At 45.0% G+C, this 16,962-nt stretch overlaps 2 protein-coding genes and 1 long non-coding RNA gene across 9 annotated transcripts in view; 1 reads left to right on the plus strand and 2 right to left on the minus strand.

Annotated features, from left to right (window-relative positions):
- Positions 1–2,382: 2,382 nt before the first annotated feature.
- On the minus strand, positions 2,383–5,843 carry C2CD4A (C2 calcium dependent domain containing 4A). 2 transcript variants are annotated; one of them, XM_070623469.1, is made up of 3 exons: positions 5,712–5,843; positions 5,346–5,581; positions 2,383–5,216 (listed from the first exon to the last, which is right to left on the minus strand). In XM_070623469.1, exon 3 carries the CDS (start codon positions 5,168–5,170, stop codon positions 4,088–4,090), a length of 1,083 nt encoding a protein of 360 aa, XP_070479570.1. In that variant the 5' UTR covers positions 5,171–5,216; positions 5,346–5,581; positions 5,712–5,843; the 3' UTR covers positions 2,383–4,087. The 2 variants fall into 2 exon arrangements, with proteins under 2 accessions (XP_070479570.1, XP_070479576.1); XM_070623475.1 differs by having other exon boundaries at positions 5,346–5,575; positions 5,712–5,831.
- A 2,371-nt stretch (positions 5,844–8,214) lies between these two features.
- Positions 8,215–14,127, minus strand: LOC103564262 (uncharacterized). Its single transcript, XR_548025.2, has 3 exons — positions 13,970–14,127; positions 9,785–9,939; positions 8,215–8,330 (listed from the first exon to the last, which is right to left on the minus strand). It is a non-coding gene; the product is annotated as an uncharacterized lncRNA (long non-coding RNA).
- The window catches only part of VPS13C (vacuolar protein sorting 13 homolog C), a 171,051-nt gene continuing 167,366 nt past the window's right edge, over positions 13,278–16,962 (plus strand). For 4 of the 6 annotated variants that reach the window (XR_011540992.1, XR_011540995.1, XM_070623496.1 and 1 more), the window contains exon 1: positions 13,279–13,499. Coding sequence is in view for 3 of the 6 variants with exons in the window: in XM_070623496.1 (XP_070479597.1) it covers positions 13,400–13,499 (100 nt within the window). In the remaining 3 variants the exon portion in view is untranslated. Of the gene's footprint in view, positions 13,500–16,962 lie in introns of all 6 variants that reach the window. The other 2 variants (XR_011540996.1, XM_070623506.1) reach the window with 1 other exon arrangement.

The raw sequence follows: 16,962 nt of genomic DNA on the forward strand, positions 1-16,962 counted from the left end.
AAAACAGTAAAAGCTGGGTTTGTAGACACCATGGGCTGCCTCAGCTCTATTCCATCTGTCAAGCTCGTAACCCTGGAGGCAGAACTTCTACATACCATGGCTGAACCCCACAGGAAGTATTTCCCACTAGTGATAAGGTACAAGCAGAATTCCTAGGAAAGCACTTATCAGGTCACCATGGGAGGCCAGGAGTCCTGAGATCAGTACACTGGATTGAGCTACAATAGCAATATGTGCACGAAGATAGAAAAGAGGCTCAGTGTCAGGTTTCATACAGGCCTTTCTAAACTGTCCACTCTAGAGCCAGCTCTGATGGCTTAGTGGCTGCCTGAGTTTGGTTCCCTGGCCAAGAACCACACGACTCGTCTGTCAGTAGCCATGCTGTGGCAGCATCTCACATAGAAGAACTACAAGGACTTACACCTAGGATATACAACTATGTACTGGGGCATTGGGAAGGGGGAAAAAAAAGAGAGGAAGATTGGCAACAGATGTTAGCTAAGGGTGAATCTTTCCCAGCAAAAAAAAAAAAAAAAGAAAAAGAAAGAAACTGTCCACTCTAAGGTGCCCTTTCACCCTAGTCACACTCTTTCTCATTATTGTGTTTTATTTTCTGAAACACTGCTGAAATTATTTGTTTATTGCCTATTTCTTCTCCCACCTTTGAATGCTTAATTCCATTGAGTAAGAACCTTTTTTGTCTTACTTACAGCTGTAAATCTAGAATCTTGAACAGTGTTTGCCCCATGATAGATGTTCTAAATGAGCCTTTTGAATGCCTTTTTATCCACTTATATATTTTTATTGCTTTCCCTCCCATCTAGTTAACTAACGCATCCATCACCTCATATATTTTTCTTCTTCCTTTTTTGGTGAGAACATTTAAGTTCTATTTGCTTAGCAAATATCAATTATACAATATAGTGTTATCAACTACAGGCACCATGTTAGACATTAGATCCTCAGACTTATTCATCTTATAGCTGAAAGCTTGTGTACTTTTACCATATATTATACCATATACCACATATTCTTGTTTTAATATCATAGAGATTACATGGTATCCACCTTTTGCTCTGTCTCTTAAACATCTTTACAAAAAATAGTATTCTGACCTAAGTCCTGGGAATGGATATGGGGAAAACGTTTGTGAATTGTTGAAGTGTCTGTAAAAGAAAATTGTATTCTAAAGAAATAATCTTCTGGGCATGTTTGAGCCATATTAAAGCTAGTATTTTAGGAATAGAATGCATTATCTTTGTAAAACCAAGTGACAAAGCTGTTGGTTTAATTCTTAAATTCGTACTTAACGCTTTTTAAACTGGCATATTGCTGATCTGTTGTATAGGGTTTTTCTTTGAATATGTTCGTATATTTAAACCACAAAGAGGCAAGATTGTGCCATATCATTTGGGGGAAAAGATGTGCATACCCAAAGCCCGATGGGAAACATAAGAACTCTTAAAGCAATTTTCTGCAACCAGCATGCCATTTGCCACATATCCCCAGCTTCATTATTACTGGGAAAAAATTTTCTTTTCTTTTTTAATCTAAAATATTTTTTGGCACCTTCTACACTCAGATAGCTGTATTTAGTTACTGTGCAATGCGAATCTTCACTAGCACACATCTTCAAGGTCACTGGGTTCTGACATTAGATTGGTCTGCCTTTAGTTGGTCTAACAGTAAGTAGATCCACTGACAAAACACACTAGCGGTCCACTAGGGGGCAGCAATGTGCAAACCAAATTTAAATTTGCCTCCAGAAACGCCGGTTATAAAAAAACTTGTTGCAAACATGTCTTAAATGTAAAAAGTTCAAATTAGTTCAGTGATGTAAAATACTTTATACTTTATGTACAAATGTTTCTCTTTTCTTGGAAGTAGGAGTCCAACGACTCATTAGGTTGAAGAGCAAAATGAGAATAGAATTGATTCTAGTCTTAGCGCCTTTACTAATTATATGATTTGGGGCAATCTACAATTTGCCTTCTGTTCCTCTCATATGATACACGAATTTGCGCAAAATGATTATTAAAGTTATTTAAACTCTAAAATTCCATGGTTTTATGATTTATGATTATATTTCAGTCATTCAAAAATCTTGTTGATTAGGCTCTTCGGTTTGATCAACCATAACGATATTAGTGGATATTCTGCTTGAAAATGCCCACCATTATTTCATGGAAAATTTAGGTCCCTGAAATATGTTGATTTACCTTCTTAACAAAATGACACTTCTGCCCCCAACCTATTATTTGTATATAATCTAGTGACAATAATGATTGCAATGTTTTCTGGAATAAGATTTTGCTATTTAAATCATCAAAGCAATCTGTTTTTATTTTTAAAAAAGGAAGAAAAAGAAAATTCCACATGATGTTGTATACGAGCTGTTTTCACTCTCCGTTTATTTTCCTTTTAAAGTACTACATATGTGAACTCAGTATTAGTTACTTTACCCAAATTCTAAAGTCATTAAGAAGGTTATACATTAAAAGAAATAATTGTTGGCTTACAGGCCAGGGAAATGGTGCCTTAGAGTAGACAGAAGAGCATGTTACAAATCTGAACTGCTTTTATATCATCATTCATTTGGTCAACCATTCCAGCTTCCAGATGTGGTGGATTTTGACAAAAAACAATGAATTCACAGTTATTCTTCACATTTGTTCAGTGACTGCCATTGTAAATACTCACTACAATAACCCGTTTTCAGTTTTTGCCTGAGCTGTGACTAAAACTGAAACTCTTTCCTAAATAGCATTTTTCGTGAGCACCAATGGATAAAACTGTCAACAGTTTAGTGAAAGCAGAAACCATTGCTGAATCCAGACTGATAATGTAGTCCTATTTAACACTATACCACATAGCTAAATATTTTCAACCCTCACTTAGGACATGTTTTCCTTCTGTATGCATAAGAAAGGAAGAAACATGCCTGGTAGGCAGTGAACGTGAGGGATAAAGGAAATTACTCTTTAAAGCATAGTAAACCTATTATTATTGTCAGAAGCCAGAGGTAGAACAATGTTGCAGGTATGCTCGTGACTCCCTGCCCTGGCACATTAGCTCACCTTGTGCCAGTAAGGCTGACACCCCTTTTTCTACGACTCTGAGGCCAGTTAGCTTCCTCCTCAGACAGTCTTAGGCTCAGCTCATCTCAATGCCTGAAGTCATTAGCATGAGATAATAAATTACTCATTTCAACCAATTAGCTTTTCCACTAGAGGGTAAGGACTGTGAGGAGACCCCAACCTCAGAGTCAACAATTTGGAACATAAGTTGCAGTCTCACAACAGTAGTGAGATGAGCCCTTCAGACACTGTCTTACTTCCATAGAGTAACGAGTAAAATCTGATTGCCTAGGTGCAAATCCTGACTCTGCTCTTTATTCTGTGCCTCAAGATCCTCATCTGCAAAATGAAATCGCCATGCCCACTTTTTAAGGGTAGTTTTAAGAATTACAAGTTAATACTTATGAAACTATTATAATTATTATTTAACCTTAGAACATTAAAATGTTTTTCCATTTCTCCAATGCTTCTCCAGCAAAATGTAGCCAAGAATATCAGATTGGATTCCTCCTAATATTCACAGTTGACCTTGGACAAGTCAATGGTGACTCTCTTGGCCTCATTTTCTTGTCTGGGGCTTACCCAACGCTCCATAAGTAATAAATTTTCGAAGATGGTCTTAATGGATGTGGTGCAATGAGCAAACTTCAAAATGAGGAAATTGGAGCAAATAGATGGCCAAGACACCCTCTAGTTTTAACCGTCATGTGACTCATCTCCCAATAGGACTGTGGGGAACAAATGAAATGCAGTTGGCTGTCTACCTTGGGAAACACTACTGCAGAACCCCATACCATTTGCTGAAAAGACTTTTGAAAGGTATCTACAGAAAATATTACATCCTTTACTGTGATGATTAATTCAGTATCAGCTCTGCCAATACTGGACTGAAAAGTCTGACTAAAAGGGTAAATACATGTTTATTTTGTACAAGGTGGCTGTCCGTGTCCCCGTGTCCGCGAGCCGGCGGGCAGACAGCGCCCGAGGGCAGGCCCGGGCCGCCCGCGCCCTCAGAGGAGCAGCAGGGGGCCCAGCAGCAGCTCGCCTTGGCCCAGCCGGCGGCCCCGCTCCAGGCCGCGGCCCTTGCGCTCGGCCTTGACGCGCACGGCCAGGCGGCGCACCTCGTCCTCCGAGAGCCCGTCCAGGCACAAGTCCTGCTCGAAGGCGGCCCGGTGGCTCCGCCGCACCACGGCGCCGCGCTGCGGCCGGGTCGGGCCGGGCGGCTGCAGGATGAAGCTGACGCGGCAGCCGACGGCGCGGGGCTCGGCGGCCCCCGCGGCCAGGCCCTCGGCGCGGAGCAGCCGGACGCGGAGGCGCCCGCTGGCCGGGCTGTACTGGGCGGCCAGGCGCAGGGCGCCGCCGGCGCGGCCCAGAGCCACGGTGCCCTCGGCCTCCAGGCGCTCGGGCCGCGGGATGGGGGGCGGCGGCGCGACGGACGCGGCCCGGGCGGGGGGCGTGGAGCCGGCGGCGCGCTCCTCGTCCTCGTCGCCGTCCCCGCTGGACACGGAGCGGGCGCGGGCCAGGCCGCCCCTCCTCCGGGCCCGCAGCGCGCGTCTCAGCAGCCCTTCGGGGGCGCGCAGGAGACAGCGGCCGCGGGGCCGCGGGGCGAGCGCGTCCCGCGGCGGGCGGGGGCCGCAGGGGGCCGCGGGGGTGGTGGCGGGGGCTCCGGCCCGGGGGACGAGGTGGGTGTCGCCGCCGCCGAGGGTGCGGGCACGGGGGCCCCCGAGGAAGAGCGACTCCTTGCGACGGGTGTGCGGGCTCTCGAGCAGCGCGCAGAAGCCGTAAGCGGTGCGCGCGCGGGGTAGGTGCGGCAGCGAGAGCGCGGCCTGCGAGCGCGGGTCCCAGTCCGTGCGCCCGGCGCTGTCGTCTGTCCCTTCTTCTTGACCCCAGGAGTCCCGGAGTGCAGCCAGGGCCGGGCAGGGCGCGAGTCGCGGGGGGATGCAGAACTCGGGGATGCGGTCCGGAGTGAGCACGTTTGCGCACGCGGCGGGTGTGACAGTCCTGCCTCGGCGGGCCCGACCCTGGAGAAACCCATGCCCGCCCCGCAGGAGGCGCTCGGGACCCCAACAGAGCCGCTCCAGGCACCACATCATGCGGCAAGTGCCGGATCCGGGCGACCCTCTGCTGGAGCTGGTCAGCCTGTAACGCACGAGCGCACACCGATTGTCAGAGCAAGCCCTGCAGGGCGCAGCAATTCCTAACTCTTTTTTTCTATTTTTGGGGTGCTTCCTCCTGCCTCCCCCGGGGCCAAGGCAGACTGCCCCTTACCTGCTATTGCAAATTATGTTTCAGTGATTGAAAAACAATTGTTCTTCTCTCGTCCTGTCTCTGTTCCGTAGTTACGTATACCTCGGGGCTTATTGCTTTACCTTCGATCCCCCTTCCCTGGTCTAAGGCGGTGATTCAAAATGTTGGTCGCTAACTTTGGTCGCACAATCCTCCATGCCACGAGGCGCTTTGCTTGGGCAATCGTTTCCTGAATCCTTGGTTCTTGCACGCTAGTCCTCAGAGAGAATTAAAATAATAATTGTTATCCCCTTCCAGGACACAGGGCTTGCTCTCCCCTTTAGGCGCAAAGCGCCTCAGAGAGCCCCAGGGGGAGTTAAGCAAAGCTATGGGTCCCTCCTAAGGTACCTGGGGTCCGGTGGCCAGATGGGTCTCTGCACCATTCAACGTGGGGTACCGGCCTGGAGAGGAGCGCAGCCTCTGGGAAGTTCAAAGGGCGCGCGGCGGGGTTCAGTACCAGTGTTCAAGGACAACCAGCGGGAGCCTTTATACCTGGAGCCTGGGATGCCGGCCAGTGGGCGGGCGTGAGCTGCGCTGCTTGGTAACCTGACGCCAGGCCTTTCCTTCTGCCACGTGGCTGGATCTGCTGCGCACATCCAAGAGATCCCCTTCTCTCTCTTTCCTGCTTTGAGTGGGGATGTTAGCCTAAACCAGTTTCTGTTTTCTCACGGTGTAAAAGATGGTTGTCTTGACTATATCGCAGGCATTGTGGGGATCCACCGACATAATGAACTGGAATGCACAGAAACACTCTGTACCCACCATTAAAGGAAGATAAAAGTCCGGTTTGTCTTATTCTTACCTATACCCTCCCCCAGATCCAGGCTTTCGGTTGCCCAGCGTTTGAGGTTCCTTACCTGCTTTCTGGTTTTCAGTTCCAATTTTAAATGTTTTTTCGTTGTTGATTATAAACCACTCTGGGTATGGGGAACCTTATGGGGTGCTGGAAATATTCCGTATCTTGATCTGGGTGGGGTTACAGGGGTGTATCCATATGTTAAACAATCATTTAGCATACACTTAAGATTACCTGTAAGATTGTATGTATCTTATACCTCAGTTAAAAAAAAATCAACCCACTTCTGAAGCCACGTGTGCTGATTTTTGATTGGGAAAATATACTCCTGCGTATAACTGGGCTGCTGGAACCACCCTTTGGAGGCACCCTGAGCACCCCTGCCTTCCTAGGCTATGCCTGGGAGAGACTCTGTTCCGTCCTTTTGAAAATTGACCTACGTTCCCTGTAATAGAGCTGCCTCCAGCTAGCTCAGGTTGAAAGGGTCTGAGGCATTGTTGTGCACTGGTTTAATGTGATCTCAAATCCACTTGTTTATGCCTTCACTTGTTTTAATTCACTTGTTTATGACCAAGACCAAAAAAAGCTGTTGTTTTGATATAAGAATGAAGTAAATTGTGTCAGGATGTCATCTCACGTGTTGTTGTAGATAAAGACCTCAGTAGCTGAGCTGCTGAGGGGCCCTGCTAGGGGCTTATCAAGTGAGAATGTGTGGAGAAGCAACTATGTACGGCAAGGGGACATTTAGACTATAAATACTGAGAGTTTGTGAGAATTATTCGAGAGGGTTGTGTCTGGGCAAGGAGACTCTACTGATCTAAATCCGAAGATCTTGAGACACTCGCTCCTGTTTTGGCCAGAGCAACTCTTTGGTTGGCAGTGGTGTTAAACGGTGCAGCAGTCTCAGGACGAGAAGGGCCATCTGATGGCCCTTGGAGTGACAACTTTAGGAGCAGCCTATCCTGCTGGTCAACGCCAGTGCTGTCGCTCCCTAGCAACAGGGCTCTTTTCACTTTTGCGCTGGCTGCCGAGCCGCCTCTCCCAAGTGCATACTCATATAAAAAGGTACACCTTGAACTAAATTTGGGCTTTATTCTTTTTATCATCCCTTGCCTGGAACAATAATGTGATTAATCTAGCATTGGTTTGGAGGATGTTATGCTGTTTCTTTATTGGCTTATTAAAAGACATTATCCTGTATCCTATTGGCTTGTGAAACTATTATTAATCCCACAGTGAACCTGTGTTAAACTCTTGGCAAAGACAGCCTGTCTTTGAGCATTTTTTGGCCCCCAAAACAAAACAGGCATTTTGTTCAGCGTTTGGGTGTATGCTGTTTCTGCCTAAGATACTGCCTTGTAAATTAATTGTTTCTCCAAATAATGTTCAATAAATTAAACTGAATTCATGCAAAGGTGATTTTAGGATGGGGTGTATGCATTTCATTTCCAGGATATACCTACATAGGCACTGTGCTTGATGATTTACATATAGTTTCTAGAATTATCACATAAACCCTGCAAATTATGATTATTCCTAGTAACTTACCAAGTTCACACAGGGAAATGGAGGAAATAATACATACTAACAGGCATAAAGGAATTGCTTGGGGGATTAAATAACTCTAAAAATGTAAAATATTTAGGACTGTGCCTGGATCATGATAATTGCTAAATACACTGAAGCAGTGATTATTATTATTATTAATTAAGATAGAAGGGAAATTGTAGAGTGTAATGGTTAAGAAAATTGGGTCTGAAATCAGATCTGGTTTTGATTCCAGAATGGCTGCTCACTATGTGACCTTGAGCAAGTTACTTAACCTTTCTAAGCCACAGTATCAAACATAAAATTAGGAGGTGGGGCCTTTGGGAAGTAATGGGATTGGTGACCTCATAAAAGAGACCCAGGAGAGCTCCCTCGCTCCTTCTGATAATAACAGTATCTACCTATAGGATAGCACATAATAAGATAATGCATATGAAGAGTTTTGCATAGAGCCTGACATATACAATGTCAGATATTATATTTATTGTTATTACAGAAGAGAGCAAATGTTCATTAGTTCATTTATTCATTGAAAGCAATATTTACAGAATGCTTCTTGGGTTCCATCGACCAGGCTAGGCAGTTGTTTCCAGGCTGTACAAGATCCCATCAGTTATGTGCATCTGTCAGAAGAGAAATGAAATGCTGATGAAATATTTGAATTCCATCTGGCTGAGGCAGAAGTGAAACAGGGGACCAACCTGCTTTAACTATACTCAGTTGTCTATTTGCAAAAGCGGTTAGATAATGCATTACTGAAACCCACCTACGGATAACATCTCTGATGCGTGGGTCACCATGGTAATGAGGGCTTGAGTTTTTTCAGGAACTGAGAGTCGACTTCTTGTCCAGTTCAGGCTGGTTAAGACCACCAACTCATCAACTGGGCCTTCTCAGATGACCAATAAGTGACCCTTTGATGTTAAGAAGCCCAAAACTCTACCCTCAGATCACGGTAATGCCGCCATTATGTGAACATGAGTCCTGTGAAGAGCCATGAAACTTGACTACGCTTGTGTAAGATCATCAATTCCTCACTTTTCTTACCTCCAATCATCTATCCCCACACTTCAGACCACCCCATCCCTTTATCCCATAAATATTCCTAACTCCCATTTTTCGGAGAGGTAGATTTGAGATTTGTTCTCCCATCTCCTCGCTTGGCTGCCTTGTGAATTAAACCCTTTCTCTGTTTGTTGTCTCAGTGATTGGCATAAACGTGGTGGGCAAAAGGAGCCTGGTCTGGTAACAGGAGTGAGAAGTGACTATTGACTACAGTTTATATATTTAGTCTAGGGGGCACAGTTGGTGGGTCCCTGGGTTTACCATGCCCTTGACCAGCTATTTCTTTGTCTTTTTATATCCTCTCCACTCGTGGCCAAAATTCTTGGGCCAGTGCTAAATCTATGGGAGAATGATTACCAAATTATATACTCAAGGTTCAAGTGCATGTGTTTTGACTCGGCTTTTCTCAGGAGACAAGACGATCTTGGCTCTGCAAGTGAGAGCCCAGAGAGGCCTCAGTTAAAATGGTGAGGCTCACAATCTGAGCAGTTGTTAAGCAAAGCCATGTTGTGGTGGGAGAAAGGGAAAGAGCACCAGGGCATGAGAAATGATTTAGGAGTGAAGAAACAGAGACTTTGGAGGGAACCTGTCCTAGCTCCAAATCTGCTGTGCAAGTTTTTAGCTGTGGTACTGTGGGCAAGTGAATTAACCTCTCTGAGCCAAGTTGTAAAATGGGGGTAATAACACCTATTCCACAAGATTGTGTGAGGGTTAAAAATGCATGAAATGCCTGGCACATAGTAAGTGCTGGCTAACAGTTAGCTGTTAGTAGTATTATAGAGGTTTGCTTGGCTAGGGATTAGCTGAGCCACACATGAACTCCTTTAAAAACGTTTTCTTCTTGGCAAAGCAAAGCAGGTTTGCTTTGTTTTCATTAACAATTCACCTTCTTCAATAATACTTTAGAAGCAGAGATTAGACAATTCCTGTATAAAATGTCTTGAAAACAGCAGAGACCTTCCCTTGCGTGGCTGGTCCCCTGTGACCACATTAAGCCTTATGTTTTACTTGCCTCAGGAGCATGAGCCATGCAGTACTTGGGAGGATGGTCTAACAGGATGAGGCCCTGTGCCTGGAACACACAAATCTACCTAGAGGAAGATGCGGCCGTTCTGAGCTCACAGCTATAGCCACGGGAACATTCAGTGATGGAGCTGGAAAATAATTCTGTGAAGTAAGCATAAATATATCACACACCATTGAGGTCAGAGGTGCTCTCGGAGTAGAAGAAAACTGAGCAATGTAAAGCAGACATATAATATATAGGAGGTTGAGTGTCAAGAAAAGAAAGAAGAGAGTTTATAGCCCAAGAAAATACTGGTGTTCTGCCTTGTGCATCTCATTCAACACAACTAGAGTATGGAGTAACAGAAGGAACTCAGACCGGGGAGTCAGTACTCTCAGGTTTTATCCGACAGTCACTAACTTGTTGTGGGACCTTGGCAAGTCACTTCATTCTCTTTCATACTCAGTGTCTCCATCTGTCAGATGAGGAGGGGGGTTGGATTAACCAGGTGATCTGTGTTTGCCTCTGGCTCTAGCATTCTGCAATCCACTCCAGAGCTTTCTCCCAGTTAACCCTCCTAACTTTCCTGACAGTCCATGTTGTCATGCTATTCTCTAGCTTTCTCCTTCATTTCTCATTACTGAAAGAGAAAAGATGGCAGTGCTCAGGAAGCTGAAGGAAATTAATACCTTCTGTGTAATTCTGGGGAAATCACTTCCTATTCCTGACCTTAATTTTCTCTTAAAATGGAAACACTATTACGTGCATTACTTATCTCACAGATCTTTTGTGAGGATGATATGAAAATGAACATCTTGGCATAATAATGGCATGATAGCTCACAGAGGAATAACACAAGAGCTATTAATAAAATAGGATAATGCATGTAAAAGCATACATATGTGCTTTCTTTCTTTTACACTTTCTTTCTAAAGTGTAAAGCACCGTGAAAGTGCAAGGAATCATTATTACACAGGGTTAGTATTGTCCACTTGTCCCACCAATTTACACCTTCTGTTCAGTTTGCTTGAACACAATCTTCTGCCTATAGCATCTTTCATATGGTCTCGCACTGTTATTCATTCAGCCTTGAATTGTCTCTTAACTTTTTTATGGTGCATGCCTTATCCCAAACAGAACATGCCATTTTTGGCATCCTCCTCAGTGCGTAGTTGGTGTGAGTATACAAAGGGAGAGGGACCGTTGGAGGAGGGGGGGTGCTCTAGGAAAACCTTGGGGCAGACCAAGGAGGGCTTTGTGAACACTGGAAAGTTACTGGATGTTTCTGAGCAGGTGACTAAGTTAAAAAGGAGACAGTAGGCCCAAAATGGAGTCACTTGTGCTAAGCTCCACCAAAACTTAATACCTAACCTAACTGCCGTCGCAACCTTCCCAGGAATGTGACCTTTAACCAGCCAACCTGGAATTTCCTGGTCAGCATAAGGAGGTAGTGCACTGACAGACCCCTTCCATTTTCCTTGGGTGGGTGACCTTGCCTGAAACAAAGCATTCTTGGCTAATAATTTCCTTTTTTTTCCTGCTTCTTCTCTGCCTTAAAATTTTTTTCCTTTTCTGCAGCTTGAGGGAGCTCCTTTCTATTTGCTAGATGGGATGCTGCCCAATTCATGAATCATTTAATAAGGACAATTTGATCTTTAATCAGTTGAATTTTTGTTAACAGTAACTGGAGTTCACCTGTGCTTTGGGAAACTGGCTCTGGTGGCAGTGTGCAGATGGATGGAGAAGGGAAAAATGAGCGGCCAGGAGACCAGCTGGCAGAACTGCAATGGTCTAGGTGAGACCTAAGAACTTAGAGACTACAGCAAAAGTAGAACAGACAGGGTTGGCTGTTAATTGGTTGCGGATAGCGAAAGAAAGAAGTCTTAATGCCTTGTAGGTATTCTGTCAGAGTGACTGAACCAGGAAAAGCAGTTAAAGATTTATTTTCTGTGTGCAGGAGTGGAGAATGGAGGCGGATATTGATAGTACTCGTTAGCATTGCTTCTGTCTTTGTTTTACATCCATTTTACATAACACCAATTGAAGATGTTTTGACTATTTTTTCCTTCTCCAATGGACTTTGAATTTAAGAAGTGATTTTTCTTTTTGATCCTCTGCAAGGCTAAGCTGTTGTCTTAGTCCTTTCAGGCTGCTATAACAAAATATCGTAGACTAGGTGGTTTAAAAACAACACAAATTTATTTCTCACAGTTCTGGAAGCTGGGAAATCCGAGATCAAGCAGATTCAGCGTGTGGTGAGAGCCCACTTCCTGGTTCATAGATGGGTGTTGCCTTTGCTATGTCCTCATATGAGAAGGGGCAAGGGAGATTTCTGGCATCTCTTTTTTAAGAGCACTAATCCCCACTCATGAAGGCTCTGTCCTCAAGACCTAATTACCTCCCAAAGGCCCCACCTCCTAATACCATCACATTGGTAGTTAGTTAATGATTTCAACATATGAACTGGGGCTGGGGGCCTGGGGAGGGGGCAGCAAATTCAGTCTATAGCAGTTGTTTAAGAGCAACTTACACATAGTTTTCCAGACGTTCCCAGTAACAAAGCATTTAATCAATGCTTGTGATTACAAATAAGCTTAGCATTTCTCAGGTTTATTTGTTTCTGCATCTCAACAGCTTCTTGAAATGTATTTTGGAAAAAAAGTCCAGTTCTCTAAAGCAAATTGGTTTGGCAATGGGTGGTTAAATTCTACTAAGGTACAAAGTCTTTGTTTTAGAAAAGTCCTGTTTGCAACGTCTCGCCACACCAGAAACAGTTCAATGATGGCATGGAAGAAAGTGATAAAAAGATAACAGCTAATCCATACTTAAAGGAAAAAAAGTACTACGTTTATTTCCCTAACAGGATAGAAAACTAACAAGTAGCTTTGGAATTAAGAACGAATCAAGCCCAGAAGGGCGAGAAAGAATGAGTTGAGAGGAAAACGCAAATTCAGTTCCCATCTTATCTGCCATCTTAAGTTGCAGTTCTGTTCTCTCTCCTCCCACTCTTAGATCATTAAAGTGTGTTTTCACGAAGCAAGACGAAGCGGAGACCTTGCCCCAGGCCGAGTTGATCTGTAGCAGGACAAGGGGGCAGTGTCTCCTTTTCCCCGCCTCACCCACAGGCGAAGGGCTGGCTGCTTAGGAAGCGCTCGGGGTGGGCTCGAGGCCTGGGCAGCGCCGGGCGCCCGGCGGGTCGCTTGGGGCCAGACGCGGGAGCTGCTTTCACCTGGGACGGTTGAGCTCTGCACACCGAGGTCAACACGGGGCGGGGAAGCCTAGCGGCCACACAGATGTCTCCGTGCTAACTCCTGCCCTCTCCTTTTCTTCCCTTCTCCTCGGACCCACTGCCCACGTAGGCCCAAACCCGGCTTCCCCGCCGCTCGTCTGCCCGCCCGCAGATGACGGCGGCTGCAGCATCCTAGACGTCCGGGGCCCAGTCCTCCCGGCCTCTGGCGGCGGCGGCGGCGGCGGCGGCGCGCCTGCGCACGGCCGGGTCACGCGCGGCGCGGCGCGGGGGCGGGTCGGCGCCCGAGGGGCTGTCATGCGGGGCGCAGGTCTCCGCCCTCAGCTGCGCCCGGCGGTTCCGGCTCCACCCTCGGCCGCCGCCTCAGCCCCACCATGGTGCTGGAGTCGGTGGTCGCGGACCTGCTGAACCGCTTCCTGGGCGACTATGTGGAGAACCTGAACAAATCGCAGCTGAAGCTGGGGATCTGGGGCGGTAAGCGAGGGGGCGCGGCCGGGGGCTGCGGGCGCTGCTGAGGGGTCCACGCCGCAGGCTCCTCCCGCCGGGGCTCCAGCCCGGGCCTTGCTCCCTGCGCCGCCCGAGACTCCGCCTCCGGGGAGGGCGCTCGGCGGGGCCCCGTCCCCGGGCGGCAGGTGCGGGGCCCCGGGAGGCCTGTGCCCGCCTGCGCCGCCGCGGGGGCCCGGGTGGGGAGATGCGGCAGAGTCGCGCTCGCGCTGTCCGACTTCCCACCTTTCGCGTCCCTGAGGCCGAAGCCTCTGCCCTGTCCCGCTCTGCCCACCTTGGGGATCCTCTAGCTGCCCTCCGCCTGCCCCCTTTGGCTCCACAGCGTGAAGAAACCCTTTCTGCTCCCGCCCCGCGTGGAATGCGGATGGCTGTGTAGTCACACGCGCCCAAATAAAGTGGTATCAAGGAAAAAGAACAAGGAGATCGCGTTTCGCAGTTACCTTCTCCGGCATTTTCTAGCCAGCAGGAACTGGCTTCCTCCTCTTTGGGATGGCAGGGTTGGGAAGGGATCAGCAGGGGAAGAGCGTCACGAAAGGCATGTCAGTAGGGCATCTTCCTCTTAGTACTTTCAACTTCTGAGAAAGTGGTTTCTTCCCTTAATGTTTACTTCTCCCTCAATAAGAAGAGGACTTTCAGTTTTTTTGTTGGAGCAATAAAAAGAAATTGAGGCCACGACTGGCATCATCAGTTAGGGGCGTGCCCGCGAGTTTACCCCAACGTTTCTATCCTAGAGGTTAAGTGTAAAGAAGTAGACAGTAAGTAGTAGGCTTGCACACTTTTCAAAAAGCCGAGTTAATTGCACTAATTACATCTTAACCTTGGGGGACATTGGGGATGCTTTCTCACTCTACAAAAGGCTTTTGGGAATTTTGTCAGTTTTGGAGGGAAATCCAAAGAACTACTTAAATGCGTGGAACTCGTTTTAATTCAGTCAACAAATAGTTAGAGATGTGCGCTGTCTGATAGGGTCGACGCTCAGCACTGTGGCTGTTGAGCAGTTGAATTGTGATTAGTGTGAATTGAGACGTGCTGTAAGTATAAAATACCCACCCAGTTTTGAAAATACTCAATAGGAGAAAGTGTATAATATCTGTTTTTTTATGTTGATTACGTGTTGGAATAATTTGATTATATTGGGTTAAATACATTATTAAATATGTAATATATTGTATGTAATAATATGCATTGTTAAATATATCGTATATAAATACATAGATTAAATATATACGACGTATTATTAAAATTCATTCCCCCTTTTAGCTTTTTTTTTTAAACCTGGTTCCTAAAATTCATAGTTACATATGTGAATCATATTTTTATATTGGGTGATGTTGTTATACAACCATGAGTGCTGCCCTAAATTGTGGAGGAGCCTGCTTTTAATAGGTTACTGATCATTTGATTGGTTCATTTTTGTTTGCTGAACAATATACACTTTGTTTACATGTCTTCCCCGGACAGTAAGTATAATGTGAGAGAAAGAGAAGTAAAGAAGGAGGCATTTAAGGAATTAGATGTCCAGTGCCTTCTGGAGGGATCGAGTGTTTCTTCAGAATGCTGTCTCATAATACAAATTATTCCTTCTAGTTTGTAAACATTATTTAAAATCTGAAAAGGTACTGGGCTAGCATTTAGGAAACCTGCTGTTCTAGCTTGTTGTGATGGACTAGCATTTACCTTACCAGGCCTTAGTTTCTTCATCTTAATTTAAACTTTAGTAGAAAAAATCATACCAAATAATATAATATTCCTATGTAATCACTACTCAAAATGACTTACCCAAGTTATAACATTGTGCCCTCTTTAACTCAGACTTTTAAAAAAAAAAAAAAAAGAAATAAAGTTTACGGATACAGTCGACGATTCCTTCCCTACCAAATTTTCCTGTTTCTTTTTCTTTAAAATTAGGGTTTGGAATGGGTAACATCTAAGGGTCCTTCAGTGTCGATATTTTGTGATTCTAATTGTAAGTGGTTTTACTTTGAAATTGTGATGTACACTGCCTGAGGATGTTGAACTTTTTCACAACTGAAATTAAAATGCTATGGTTTTATGTCATCTATTTCTCTCTTTTTTTTGAGCAAAATATAGGAAAAGAGAATTTCTTTTCTTTTATCTCACTTTTTTTTCTTTTAGAAAAAAGCATTCTGCCAGTGGCCAAAATCAATTTTATAATAGGTCTGTACAAATGAACTCATTTCTTTTAGCAACTGTATCCGGTGGAAGTCCCATCGGGGATGCCCTCAGCTTTATCAGCCCATAGCTCTGCTTCTGTAAAGTTTTGCTGCCTTTTGTTTTTGTGGTGGTTATAAGGGAAGCTCCAAGTCATGAGCATTTACAGTCATTGCTCAATATGTTTTCTTTATAACACCAGTTCCCCATTAAAATAGAAAGGCAAAATATGTGAGTGGACTATTTCTATTCTTTGAAAATATGCTGAAGAAATTTATCTTAAACTCTTTATGGTAAGCAAGTGGGAATATTAATTTAATAAAATAGCTGATATTTATGACATCCATGATGTTGACAAATTTTATAAAGAATTGAAAATTTTATATAAGCTTATTTGGAAACTATTTACTTTAGCAAATAAGGTTTATGTGTATAGAGTTGGACTTTTCCAGTTTTTTCCTTGTTAAATTGTCACACCTTAGGGCTGGCCTGGTGGTGTACTGGTTAAGTTTGCACACTCTACTTCAGTGGCCTGGGGTTTGCTGGTTCAGATCCTGGGCACAGACTTATACACTGCTCATCAAGCCATGCCATGGTGGCATCTCACATAGATGAACTCGATATACAATTATTACTGGGGCTTTGGGGAGAAAGGAAAAAAAAAAGGAGGAAGGTTGGCAACAGATGTTAGCTAAAGGCCACTCTTCCTCACCAAAAAGCAATTAAAAAAATTTTCATATCTTGAGGAAGGGAAGAATTTAACCTGTAAAAAATTTCACACACTGGTCTTACTATTCTTTGGAAACAGATGATAAACTAAGGCGATTCCTCTTAACTGGAGTATTTGAGTAGGCTAAGGCAGTGATTTTCAACCAGGGATGACTTTGCCCCCAGGAGGATGTTTGGCAATGAGACATTTTTGATTGTCACCCTGAGGGGCAGAGGTGTGCTACTGGGATCTAGTGGGTAGACCCCAGGAATACTGCTACATCCTACAATGCACAGGACAGCTCCCCACAACAAAGCATTATCCAGCCCAAAATGTCTATTGAGAAACCCTAGTCTGAGGAGAGTATTGAGATTGTCGTCTGCATTTATTGGAGATTCTCTGGGTGCTGAACAAATTGTAGTAAGAGGTAGAAAAGGACTTAGAGTAGATATATGCCTCATGAAATTTATAACTTGAGAAACAGATGTCTTAAAAAGTGACCGAAAGGTATCATGTCAGTAAAAATGCATAATCTTTGTTTGGATGATATCA

This window comes from Equus przewalskii, chromosome 1 (genome assembly GCF_037783145.1).
Source record: "Equus przewalskii isolate Varuska chromosome 1, EquPr2, whole genome shotgun sequence".
Lineage (NCBI taxonomy): Eukaryota > Metazoa > Chordata > Mammalia > Perissodactyla > Equidae > Equus > Equus przewalskii.

Coding starts and splice junctions, on each gene's coding strand:
- C2CD4A (XM_070623469.1), bottom strand. CDS start 5,170: ATGATGTGGTGCCTGGAGCGGCTCTGTTGGGGTCCCGAGCGCCTCCTG.